This window comes from Amyelois transitella, chromosome 15 (assembly GCF_032362555.1).
Source record: "Amyelois transitella isolate CPQ chromosome 15, ilAmyTran1.1, whole genome shotgun sequence".
NCBI lineage: Eukaryota > Metazoa > Arthropoda > Insecta > Lepidoptera > Pyralidae > Amyelois > Amyelois transitella.
The window spans coordinates 8,814,352-8,828,269 of record NC_083518.1 but is presented as its reverse complement, the minus strand read 5'-3'; the positions used below and the strand labels follow the sequence as shown (position 1 = coordinate 8,828,269).

Sequence of the window (13,918 nt, the reverse complement as noted above, 5' to 3'; positions counted from 1 at the left end):
TGAAAGTTTTCTAATTGACCGGTTCTTGAACAAATTGTTACTAAAGTTTTCTTTTCATTAAACAGCGGTAAAGTTCTCAGATAAGCTCTAAGACTGAAAATGTAAAGTTTTTTAACTAAGTCTTGATGTTATTTTGCAATAAATGTTTCGGACTTATTAAGGGAAAAGTTTATAATACAGATATAGCCTACCGAAAATAAATTAAAAGTTAAAAATTATTAAGTTTATTCAAAGGATGAATTTTTAGACTCAAAAATCATTTACGTTTCCTTATTCTGTCGGTGGTTCAAAGGGTTTTTTCAACCCATTAGCTCCTTTGGTACCTAAAAATTACCGTGTGGTTTCCGGCACCTGATAGAGATCTATCTAGTGCGATTAAAATTTCTTCAACACTCGTTCATTGACACTGTGAATCTCTTTCTCTCTCTCATCTTTGCGTGTTTTGTTATCCACTATGCCACAGAACTTGAGGTCGGCTTTCCGACAACTATCTTTCCACTAAGTCTACAGCGTCGTTTTATTGGCAACACTTTGAAACTGGTTGGTAAAGAAAAGAGAATAATGAAAGTAGGTTGACGTAGCAAATATTTAAGGAGAGTGTTAATGGAAACTTTGGAACGGAAAGATCGAGACGTACATACCTAGATCATATCGAGGCAAAAGGTCATGTCAAAAGAAGGTAACCTAAACCGGCAAGTTGACATGAAAAGAGTAATGAATGTAGATGAAGCGAAAGAATTACTTGCAGTGCCCATTAAGATAATGTTGTCAAACTTTAAAGAAAAAACTTTTGTATTTCAGATATAATAATCCATTCATTCATTCATTCATATAGTCATGTCTATATCCCTTGCGGGGTAGACAGAGCCAAAAGTCTTGAAGAGACTGGTAGGCCACGTTCAGCTGTTTGGCTTTATGATAGAATTGAGATTCAAATAATGACAGGTTGCTAGCCCATCGCCTAGAACGAGAATCCCAGGTTCACAAGCCCATCCCTCAGTCGCCTCTTACAACATCCATGGTTAATGAGATGGAGTGGTCCCATTCTTTTTTATGTTGGTGCCGGGAACCACACGGCACTAATAACAATCCATAATGGCAAGTTTAAAGTTGTAATCTCTGCTTACCGCTACACGAAAAAGGTTTGGTTTTATTTTTGTAAGTATTCTCAAACCGTAACTGTATTATTTGTTTCAGGTGGTTTCGAAGGCACCCACGTCATGATCTTCATCGGTTTTGGGTTCCTCATGACCTTCCTCAAGAAGTACTGCTACAGCGCCCTGGGCTTCAACTGGTTCCTGGCTGCCCTAGTCGTACAATGGGCTTTACTGTGTCAGAACTTCTTCCACATGCACGAAGGCAAAATTGTTATAACTAAAACTGTATTACTAGGTAAGGTTTCTTCATCAATTTATACTTTCTTCTTAAAATTAAATAGTTAGTAGGATAGTGTAAGATCAAATTTGGGAATAATTAAGGAATGGGACTTTTACATATATATAATCACGGCTATATCCCTTGCTTGCGGGATAGACTGAGCCAATAGTCGTGTCACTATTTTAATCTTAAAATAGTGACACGTTGATAGACCTTTGGACTTTTAATTTCATAACTATACATACAGATTTTTAGTCAGTATTTGGGTGCGGCTAAGCTGCCCAATCTCGATTTACACAGAATAACCTAAATCTAACCTAAGGTCATGTTACTAAAAGAGCCTTAAATATAGAAGTGAAAGGTTTAAGAAATAGGGGAAGACCGAAAAAGAGATAGATGGATGGCGTAAAGGATAGTATGAGGAGAAAGGGAGTAACCAGTGAGATGGCAATTGACAGAAGTAATTGGAAAAAACTAACATACTGTGCCGACCCCACGTAGAAAGTGGGAAAAGGTAGCGACGAAGAAGAAGAACCTAAATCTAACCTAATCTAAAATTGGTATTACCTTATGGCAAAAATTGATGTACGTGACTGAAGAAAAAGTAGTATGCAGGAATCGTAGCAAATGGAAAGATGTAGTCTTTGCTAATCCCTCCGAAAAGGAGTTGTCATATACTAGCTATTGCCCGCGACTTCACTCACGCACATTGTTGTTTGTCGTAAACCAATCGCAACCTTATGTCATTCTCATCTTAGGAGTCCTAATGGCTATAGTTATCATATATATTTGTATGCGGTTCCAAGAGTTTTGCGCTTATCGGTTGATAATAATTAGTATATTAATAGAAAATATTTCATTTCAATTTCAATATTCAATATGGAACCAAATTCAGTTAGAAAACACAAAAGAAAATTCACAGTAACATACATACTAACAGTCTTTTGTGATACCTACTACCCAAGTGATTCCTCGGCGAAATCTAATATAACTTTGCTGAACATAAAGACGTACTAATGGAGGATAATGTATCTCAATATTAAGAAAATTTAATTAAGATTTCTTCAAAGAATACAAGGCTATCCTTAATAGCTAAAAATATATTGTTAACAGTAGAGTAGATAAATAGTGGAGACTAAGACGTGACGCGAATGTCAATACATACATACATATAGACGCGTCTATATCCCTTGCGGGATAGACAGAGCCATCAGTCTTGAAAATATTGATAGGCCACTTTCACCTTTTTGCCTAATGATGGAATTGTGTATGTTATATGTGACAGGTTGCTAGTCCATCGCCTAAAATAAAATTGTAATAATCCCAAGTTTATTAGCCTTTCCCTTTGTCGCCTTTTACGACATCCATGGAAAAGAGAGGGAAGAGAAGTTTTTTATTGGTTTGGAAGACTGTTGGCTCTGTCTGCCCCGTAGGGAATAAAGACGTGATTATAAGTTTGTATGTAAAAAATCCTTGAAATTTGTGAAGAGTGATTCCATATAGACTCATTCACCATTTCACAAAACTCTTGTTCTTATATAGCTTAGGCTCTATATCAATCTTCTGCGTATTTCTAACAAAAAGCCACTAATTTAATAAGGAGATTCGTTTCTCACGAGCGACTGTTTGTTGCAAAAGGAAATTGGTCTTATTATTATTACTATGTGTTGCTTAAAAGACAATGGCAAAGGGTCAGGTCAAGAGTACCCGAAACCGCAGAGCTTGCGTGAAGAGAGTTATGAATGTGGATGAAGCGAAGGAAGTATGCAGAGATCGTGGCAAGTAATGTAGGATGGAGGATGTAGTCTCTGCCTACCAGTATGTATGGTATGTTGCTTAAAAATGATATTTATCTGATTTACGTTTCAATTTACGTACACTCTTTAACGATAATGGTTTAAAATTCCGGACGCCAAACCTTGTGTCACATGTGTTTCCCAGCATCAGTACAAAAAAGAAGGACCACTCCATCTTTTTCCCACGGCATGTCGTAAAAAGCGACTAAGGGGTGGGCTTATAAACTTGGGATTCCTCTTTTAGGCGATGGGCTAGTAACCTGTCACTATTTGAATCTCAATTCTATCACTAAGCCAAACTGCTGAGCGTGACCTCTCGATTTATTATCTTATCCTCAAACTACTTTTGAAATGTGAGTCTAAAACTATAAACAGTTAGGCGGCTATTTTCGTTTTTGGTGTTCAGCAAACCTGTATATCCCCAAACCGTTCACACACCCAACGACTATAAGCGAACAGTTTTAGACTCAATTTTTACTCTAGCTACCTGTCACTTTGCATCTCAATTCCATCATTAAGCCATAAAGCTGAACGTGGCCTTACAGGCTTTTCAAGACTGTTGGCTCTGTCTACCCCGCAAAGCTTATAGACGTGATTTTATGTATGTATGTTTTGCTCTTATTCACATTTTCCTAAACCGACAAGTTTCAATGAAGAGAGTTATGGATGATGATGAAGCGGAAGAAGTATTCTGGGATCAAGGCAAGAGGAAATACGTGGTCTCTGCCTACACTTCCGAGTAAAAGGCGAGATTTTAATAAAACAGTCTCTGTCTACCCTTACAGAAATAACACTTGATTTTATGTAGGCACATTTCCCAACAGAGGCTGACATCATGGCCGCGACTGTACTCATCACGTTCGGTGCACTCCTCGGCATCACGTCTGGTTTCCAACTCCTCGTCATAGCTGTCATAGAGACAGCCATCGGGTGTGCCAACATATATCTGGTCGGAGATGTGTTTAAGGTATGAAAGAAAGACTATAAAGGTGACAAATATTTTTAATTTTGATAAGAATTTTACTTTTAAGTAGTTCACGTTTATAGGCTACAATCGAAGTAAGGCACATTTTTAACATACATGCATATAATCACGTCTATATCCCTAGAGGGGTAGACAGAGCCAACAGTCTAGAAAAGGCTTATAGGCCACGCTCAGCTGTTTGGCTTGATGATAAAATTGAGATTCAAATAGTCACAGGTTTCTAGCCCATCGCCTAAAAGAAGAATCCCAAGTTTAAAATCCTATCCCTTAATCGCCTTTTACGACACGGTAAAGAGATGGAGTGGTCCTATTCTTTTTTTTATTAGTGTCTGTAACCACACGGCAACAATAAAAAAAATACAGACTTTCCACATTAAATTCCTGCAGGAATGTCCTACAGACCTTGTTTACCTTTCAATATAATTACTGTTACAAATTTCCAAGAAAAATGTGAACTAACAGTGTTATTGACATTATGAATGTTGAACTTATACTGAGGTTTACTGACCGTCAGCTGAACACATTTAAGTCTGGGACTCTATTTCATTTTCACTTAAAATTTTCAGCTCTTAAGTAGGTACTTATATACGAATTATTTCGTAAACTAACTACTTAGTTAACAACAACTTCATTGTTGTTACAATAAAATTACAAAACAAAAATACAATATAACAGTTAATACTGAACAGATATTTTTAAATTGTCGTAATAGTTATAGTTTGCCGTGTGGTTCCCGGCACCAATACAAAAAAAAATAGGACCACTCCATCTCTTTCCCATGGATGTCGTAAAAGGCGACTAAGGGATAGGCTTGCAAACTTGAGATTATTTATTTTAGACGATGGGCTAACAACCTGTCACTATTTTAATCTCAATTCTATCATTTAGCCAAATAGCTGAACGAGGCCTTTCAGTCTTTTTAAGACTGTTGGCTCTGTCTAACCCGTAAGGGATATAGACGTGATTATATGTATGTATGTATGTATAGTTATAAATCCGTTTCAGATGAATATGGCCTTTCATTATTTGAGAGACTGTTGGCTCTGTCTACCCAATAAGACATAAAGACGTGATTGTTGTTGTCGCAATATTGGCAAGGCGATCGGAATCGGTAGTTCATTCTTTTTGGGTGCTATTTTAAATGAAGCCTTAATGTTTAGACAACTCATAGTTTCTGGTTAATAAGTATTTTGAGCATATATTTCCCATCAGTGTCGTGCAAGGCGGCTAAGGGAAAGGTTTATAAAATTCGAAATCTTCTTGCAGGCGATGGGCTAGTGACCTTTCATTATTTTTATCTCAATCCCATCATTTAGCCATGCAGTTGAACGAGGCCTTTCAGCCTTTTCAAAACTGTTGGCTCTGTATACACCGCAAAGGATATAAACGTGACTATATGTATGTTTTTTAACAACACTTTCACATTGATAATTTTACATACATACATATACTCATGTCTATATCCCTTGCGGGGTAGACAGAGCCAACAGTATTGAAAAAACTGATTGGCCACGCGCAAATTTTTGGCCTGATGATAGAATTCAGAATCAAATAGTGACAGGTCGCTAGCCCATCGCCTAAAAGTAGAATCCCGAGTTTATAAGCATATCCCTTAGAAGCCATTTACGACATCCATGGGAACGAGGTGGAGTGGTCCTCTGTATATTTTTTTTAACCTTTTTTTTATTCATTATTTTAGTAAAACATAACATAACATTAAATCACGCCGTTTTCCCGGATGGATAGGCAGAGACTACATCTTTTTACTTGCCACGATCTCTGCATACTTCCTTCGCTTCATCCACATTCATAACTCGCTTCATGCAAGCTCGGCGGTTTCTATTCAAGTTTTAATATTTTAGTATTAAAAAAGAAAAGGACCACTCCACCTCTTTCCCATGGATGTCGTAATAGGCGACTAAGGGATAGGCTTATAAAATTGGGATTCCTCTTGTAGGCGATAGGCTAGCAACCTGTCACTATTTGAATCTCAATTCTATCACTAAGCCAAACAGCTGAACGTGGCCTCTCAGTCTTTTCAGACTGGTGGCTCTGTCTACCCCGCTAGGGATATAGACGTGACCATATGTATGTATGTATTAAAAATTATATTGCAGGCAGCTGACGTCGGCGGCTCGATAGCTATCCACGCGTATGGTGCATACTTTGGACTTGGAGTGAGTTCAGCTTTGAAGCTTGGGAAGAAACAGGAGGTGGCGCCGGCTGGGCAGGTCGACCTGAACGGGCCAAGTTACGTGTCTGACGTAACGGCTATGATTGGTGAGTGTGGGCCGTATGCTTGTTTGATTTTCATAGCGATTACTAGCTGTCACGGCAAACGTTGCTTTGCCATATAAATAATTTTTAAGTTATTTATAGTTGAAAAAAATGTCAAGCTTTATCAATAAGGTGTATGAAAATGAGATGTTGGCCGATTCTCAGACCTACTCAATATGCTCAAAAAATTTCATGAGAATCAGTCAAACTGCTAAGGCGGAGTACGGGAACGAACATTGTGATACGAGAATTTTATAAATAAGATTAAAGATTTGTTTATCTTTATGTGGACATATGCCTATTTTATCTTGGTCTATCAACTGATACTGTTTTTACAATGATCACAATTACGATTCTGGATTTGATAAAACAAGTTTCTCACTAAGCGACCGTCGTAACCTTTGCAGTAGAAGTCTAACCTTTATCGGACCATGGTTTATGGCTGAATGAATTGACCCATGTTTTAAGAGCATCGGTTATCAATCAAACTAATGTACGTAAATCGAAGAAAGTCACTATTACCCTTATCTGTCCGATGCTCTGCTATTACTAACTTCATGATTTCATTTTGGTACTACGATTTTAATTCCTGGTTTTGGCTTTGAACTTGGAACATGCACCACGAAGAAAGCAACCAGATATAAAGATAGATAAACTCTTTATTGCACCAAAAGAAAAATAAATCAGTACAAAAAAGGGTACATACATACATAATAATCACTTCTATATCCCTTGCGGGGTAGACAGAGCCTACAAGTCTTGTAAATACTGATAGTTATAGCCACTTTCAGCTATTTGGCTTTAAGATACGATTGAGATTCAAATAGTGACAGGTTGCTAGCCCATCGCCTAAAAGAAAAATCCCAAGTTTATAAGCCTACCCCTTAGTCAGCTTTTACGACATCCATGGGAAAGAGATGGAGTGGTCCTATTCTTTTTTGTATTGGTGCCGGGAACCACACGGCAAAAAAGGGTACGAGGTACAAAGGCGGACTTATCGCTAAAGCAATCTCTTCCAGTCAACCTTAAGGTGGTAGGAAACTTAAGAAGAGAGGGAACTGGGAGAAATATCAAAAGAATAATCCTACTACTATTATAAAGGCGAAAGTTTGTATGGATGTTTGTTACTCTTTCACGCAAAAACTACTGAACCGATTACCATGAAATTTGGTATGTAGGTAGCTGAAGACCCAGAATAACACATAGGCTACTTTTTATCCCAGAGTTCCCGCGGGATTGATAGGGTTTCCATGCGGACGAAGTCGCGGGCGGCCTCTAGTGAATAATATTTTTTTGTACAAATTGTTGTCAGGTTCTATTTTCCTCTGGATATACTGGCCGAGCTTCAACTCCGGTTTGACCGGCACTGACGTGGAGAATCAGAGGGCTGTCATCAACACCTACCTGTCACTGGCCTCCGCAACGGTTAGTTTTTCCTAGTCCACGTTATTAATTGATCTTTAATTGATATTGTTAATAAGAACATTTTTGTGAAGAGCAAATAAACGTTATTAATTTATTTATCTCTGATATCTACATAGTTACGAATGTCACGATCGGTTGAAAAGTTTCAGTTTCCGTGTGGTTCCCGGCACAAATATAAAAAGAATAGAATGACTCCATTTCTTTCCCGTGGATGTCGTAAAAAGCGACTAAGGGATAGGCTTATAAACTTGGGATTCTTTATTCAGGCGATGGGCTAGAAACCTGTCACTATTTGAATCTCAATTCTATCATTAAGCCAAATAGCTGAACGTGGCCTTTCAGGGGTATTTACCTGGTATGAGGAAGACAGATCCAGTAATCGAAAGACACGAAGCTACTTTCGATGGTATAAAATAATGGATTTGTGATTCAAAGATGGCTGTAATTTGCCTAAATTCTTTCTAAACTACTGGGCTATAAAATTAAAATAAGTATTCTAAGACAATAAAACTCTTTTCTTGAATGACTCTGATAATCAAAATTTTTTCTTCACCCCAAAAGGGGATTGAAGGATAAACTTCCAAACGTACAAAACGTAAAATATTTAAACTTATCATTAGCCTCGCTATTATCTCAAAAGGTGATGAAATAATTGATAACTAATTTTACATTTTCATCACTAAGGTAATACTCACTTTCCCATTTGTTGCAAAAAAAAAATTTATATTTTTTTACAGGTTGTAACGTTCATTTTATCAGCTGCTGTGAGCCACCAAAGGGGGAAATTCGACATGGTCCACATCCAGAACTCCACCCTGGCTGGAGGAGTTGCCATTGGGTCAGTCTGCAACATGATGGTGAACCCAGGAGGTGCTATAGCTGTGGGGATAGGCGCTGCCGTTATAAGCGTTTTCGGTTACAGGTATTTGACGGTAAGTAGTAAAAAATTTAAAAATGATTATACATTCGTGTACATACATATCATCACGTCTATATCCCTTACGGGGTAGATTGAGCCAACAGTCTTGAAAAGACTGAAAGGCCACGTTCAGCTGTTTGGCTTTTTGATAGAATTGATATTCAAATAGTGACAGGTTGCTAGCCCATCATCTAAAAGAAGAATCCCAAGTTTGTAAACCAATCCCTTAGTCGCCTTTTACGACATCCATGGGGAAGAGATAGAGTAGTCCTATTCTTTTTTCTATTGGTGCCGAGAACCACACGTATACATTAATTTTATCATGTCTTTATTCTTCACAGTGTTGACAATTACACTTAGTTGAATGATGAATTTTATTCTTACATACATATGGTCACGTCTATATCCCTTGTGGGGTAGACAGAGCCAACAATCTTAAAATGATTGATACGCCTCGCTCAGCTATTTGGCTTAATGATAGAATTGATATTCAAATAGTGACAGCCCATCGCCTGAAAAAAGAATCCCGAGTTTGTAAGATGTAATTTCTCTCATTTACAGCCCAAACTCAACAGCTTCGGCATCCTGGACACATGCGGGGTCAACAACCTTCACGGCATGCCCGCAGTATATTCTGGACTCTTGTCAATTCTCTTCGCATCCCTGGCTACGAAAGACGATTATGGAGAGACTGAGTTGCATAGCGTTTTTGAAGCAATGGTACGTATATGATGATACATACATACCTACATACATATGGTCACGTCTATATCCCTTGAGGGGTAGACAGAGCCAACAGTCTCGAAAAGACTGAATGGCCACGTTCAGCTATATGGCTTAATGATAGAATTGAGATTCAAATAGTGACAGGTTGCTAGCACGTCGCCTAAAAAAGAATCCCAAGTTTGTTAGCATATCCCTTAGTCGCCTTTTACGACATCCATGGGAAAGAGATGGAGTGGTCCATTATCTAATTCTTTTTTGTATTGGTGCCGGGGACCACACGGCACCAATACAATATATGATGATGATTTCTTTAATTTCTATCATGTGTACGTTTGAGGACCATTATAGAAGCCCTGGATTTTTAAAAGATGTCTAGAAAAGTATCGATTCAGTTTGAAATATACAAGTATCACTTATTGACATACTTTTTGTCAACGTAACTTAAGTCTAATTAATACTAATGCTTAAGAAGAGCATGTGTAAAAGAAGCGACGGATCAAACTACACTGCAGCATTTCCACCGGACGTCAATTTACAAATATAAATGTCTTAAATCTAAATCATGGACGAATGCAAATTGTCTAAGTACATCAAAAAAAATCTGAATTAAAAAGGTATTACTCGTAGCAAACTAGCACTCAAAGTATGCTCAAAGTATATTTCGGTTCCTTTTATCTGTGCCAAAACATCACTAGATGCGTAATCATTATCCAAAACGAGTTAGAAATGAAACAAAAATAACGTGAAACTAAGGTTATTACAAACTATTACATATGGTCACGTCTATATCTCTTGCGGGGTAGACAGAGCCAACAGACTTGAAAAGACCGAATGGCCACGAGATTCAACTAGTGACTTTGGTTGCTAGTCCATCGCCTAAAAAAGAATCCCAAGTTTGTATGCCTATCCCTTAGTCGCCTTTTACGACATCCATGGGAAGGAGATGGAGGGGTCCTATTATTTTTTGTATTGGTGCCGGGAGCCACACGGCTTACAACTATTACTATAAAGTATTTATATATTTTTTTTTAATAACAGAAAGATGGAAGAACCGCCAGCAGTCAAGCGCTGTACCAGTTCTATGCGTTAATAGCAACCGTGGCGATAGCTTCTGTTAGCGGATTTGTTACAGGTAATTGTAAATACCCGAAACCGAAACCGCCGAGCTTGCATCAAGAGAGTTATGAATGTGGATGAAGCGAAGGAAGTATGCAGAGATCGTGGCAAGTGGAAACAAGTCTCTGCCTACCCCTCCGGGAAAGAAGCGTGATTTTATGTATGTATGTATGTAATTGGAAATACCTACCTATAATTAAAAAAAACTTAGTCAATTACGGAGAGAAGAGGTAATAACATCATCTTCTAGTGAGAAGGCGGTCCCCTTAGACCACGAGAATAACCTTAGAGTTAACTGCTTTCAGTGTCAATGTGTGTACTCGGAATTTTTCTAAGGGATAGTTGAAAGGTACGCCGTATTAGAAAAACCAACAATTCAATTTGTCTTTTATGTAATGTATGGCGATTATAGTAAGTAGCACCTGAGTGACCGAGCTGTGCTTGGTGGACGTCAGCAAAACCAATAGTAGAAAAAAACCAGTAAAGTAAAAATATATGTTCTCAGACAATGGACCTATCGATTTTTTATCCGCGCATACCATATTTCAAATTTCACCGAAATCATTAGAGCCGTTTTCGAGAACGCGTGTACAAATATTGCTCGTTTAAAAATAGTTTACTATATATAAACTATAGAATAAATTCCATGAAAAGAAATAAGCCGTATTCATTATTATACAATAAAATATATACATAAGCAATACATAATATTTGCAACCCAGAATATATCATGAGAGAAATCGTGAATGTCTTTGTAAACTGCATTGATAAAAACCTCATTAAGCTTGAATTCACACAGACCTGCAATGCAAGGCACTCTACTGGCATCTTAGCGTGCATGCTTCACTGCATTCAAGGGATTACATGCAATAATATTGCACTGATTTGCTATTTCGACGTCGTTTGTATGCTTTAGAGATTACTTACGTTTCTATTTACTTATAAATAATACAGGCATTAAATGCGCAAGTAACGTACCTTTATTTTATCTCAGACGTTTAGAATCATGTTACAACGATCCTTGGTCAGCGAGTCGCTCGCTTTAATTACCTGTATTGTAAATAGTAGATATAATGCAATGAGAAAGTTTAAAATCGTTTCTATCTAGTCTATTTGTATAATATGGATTGACTGACTTTGATAATAGACAGACATACAACCCAAACCGTCGGATAAGACGATTATGTCTGTATGTGTCGTCATAACTTCCGAATAAATAATGATTTTGTTTACATTTTTGTTTGAAATCGAATCAGTCCAAGACGGCTATGGACAAAATATTTCGGATTACTTACATATTTCGTCATGACTCGATCCTCAATAATGGTATCAATTAAAAGACGACGGCCTCTGTGGCGCAGCGGTAGTGCGCTTGTCTGTGACACCGGGGATTCCGGGTTCAAATCCCGGCCAGGGTATGATGAGAAACGAAAACTTTCTCCGATTGGCCTGGGTCTTGGATGTTTATCAATATAAGTATTTATTATAAAATATAGTATCGTTGAGTTAGTATCTCGTAACACAAGTCCCGAACTTACTTCGAGGCTAACTCAATCAGTGTAATTTGTCCCGTACCTATATATTTATATTTATATAAAGAGGTGCACCAATAGCAGAATTTTAAAGCAATCTCTCTCTCATCTTTGCGCATTCCCATTTGCACCCTTTCTGGGTCTGCTTTCATACATTTATCTTTCCACTTTCTCCGATCTCGGCGTCTTCAGTCTTCGGACCATTGGCACGCATATCATCTTTAACGACGTCAATGGTTTTATAAGATTTTAAAGAAACCAATTATTTATGAGTCTTAATTATATTTTCAGGTCTCATCGTGAAACTGCCGATGTTTGGATCCCTAAAGGAAGAAGAGAAGTACAACGACGAACCCAATTGGGAATTACCCTAATATTTATTTTCAGAACCACAAGGCAAATGTAGAATGCCAAATGCGACAATACTCTGTTGTGGAAATGATATTAATTAACTCAAGCTTTGTAGTAAGAAAAATTGAAAACAAGAGAAAAAAATGCCACGAAGTGGTCTTACAGTTAAGTGAAAAAACGTATGGAGTAAAGTTTTAGTTTAAGTATTATTTTATCTTGTAAATAGGTTAGGTATACCTACTTGTGTATCGACATAACAAGGGTGGGTCAGTTTCAGGCTCAGTGTCTACTCACATGATTATTTTTTTTATTCTTGTTTATCTGAACAAATATGATTTATTATTATAGGTATGTATAAACAATAATTAAGATTAGAAAAATGCATTTTTTTATTAATAAGAATAACTTCAACAATCTTTAAAACATACATACAAATAAGTTTAGCATTTTGTTTGCTTTTTGAGTTATCTTAGGTTTCAATAACACATTTCAACAAGGCGGGACTATTTCAAAATAAGCAGCATAAATTGCTCTCTACCAAAGATTATGTATGTGTATTTACTGTTGTTGTAAGAATTTTAAATGTAAATGAAATATATCAAATTTTTTATAATGTGAAGTTTTCTTTGGTGACATTGTTGTATGGCCTCATTCACAGAAATTGGATTAATATAATAATTCTAATTTCAATGGACATACCTACTGTTATTCCAATAAATATAATCCAATTAAAAAAATTACGTGATTTTACTATGAGAACCTAATAAGGATTTTTCATCATAATTTACTCCAGTCAGTCAGTATATTGTTGTTGTTAACTTTTAACCATAATTTTGCTTTCTTGCCTTGTTTAAAAGCACATCGATCATTTTAAAAATGTTTCCGAGTAAGATCATCTATCATTCATACACTCGTCCCTTGAGTCCGAATATGTAGGCAACAAAAGGAAAAATTACGAAATTCGTACGATTCTGACCTCTGTCTATACAACCCGACTTGCAAAGGCTACCGATTAACAAAATTTTGTTATTGACTAGTTTGATACATACATACATACATACATACATATGGTCACGTCTATATCCCTTGCGGGGTAAACAGAGCCAACAGTCTTGAAAAGACTGAATGGCCACGTTCAGCTATTTGGCTTAATGATAGAATTGAGATTCAAATAGTGACAGGTTGCTAGCCCATCGCCTAAAAAATAATCCCAAGTTTGTAAGCCTATCCCTTAGTCGCCTTTTACGACATCCATGGGAAAGAGATGGAGTGGTCCTATTCTTTTTTGTATACACACACGGCACACTAGTTAGATATGGAAATTATAAACTGATATGAACTTAAAAATATATTGCGATAACATGGCAGTAAGATTTATAGATATAAACTTTATTGCACCAAGAAAAAAAAACTG

The 13,918-nt window shown here is 37.0% G+C and overlaps 1 protein-coding gene across 5 annotated transcripts in view; it reads left to right on the top strand.

Annotated features, from left to right (window-relative positions):
- LOC106139727 (ammonium transporter Rh type B) overlaps nucleotides 1-12,804 on the top strand; it is a 42,717-nt gene extending 29,913 nt beyond the window's left edge. For 4 of the 5 annotated variants that reach the window (XM_060948193.1, XM_060948195.1, XM_060948194.1 and 1 more), the window contains 8 exons: nucleotides 1,198-1,392; nucleotides 3,998-4,140; nucleotides 6,276-6,438; nucleotides 7,748-7,860; nucleotides 8,598-8,792; nucleotides 9,341-9,499; nucleotides 10,544-10,637; nucleotides 12,445-12,804. In XM_060948193.1, coding sequence (XP_060804176.1) covers nucleotides 1,198-1,392; nucleotides 3,998-4,140; nucleotides 6,276-6,438; nucleotides 7,748-7,860; nucleotides 8,598-8,792; nucleotides 9,341-9,499; nucleotides 10,544-10,637; nucleotides 12,445-12,527 — 1,145 coding nt within the window. In that variant the 3' untranslated portion in view covers nucleotides 12,528-12,804. The remainder of the gene's footprint in view (nucleotides 1-1,197; nucleotides 1,393-3,997; nucleotides 4,141-6,275; nucleotides 6,439-7,747; nucleotides 7,861-8,597; nucleotides 8,793-9,340; nucleotides 9,500-10,543; nucleotides 10,638-12,444) is intronic. The other variant, XM_060948192.1, reaches the window with a different exon arrangement.
- Nucleotides 12,805-13,918: the final 1,114 nt, after the last annotated feature.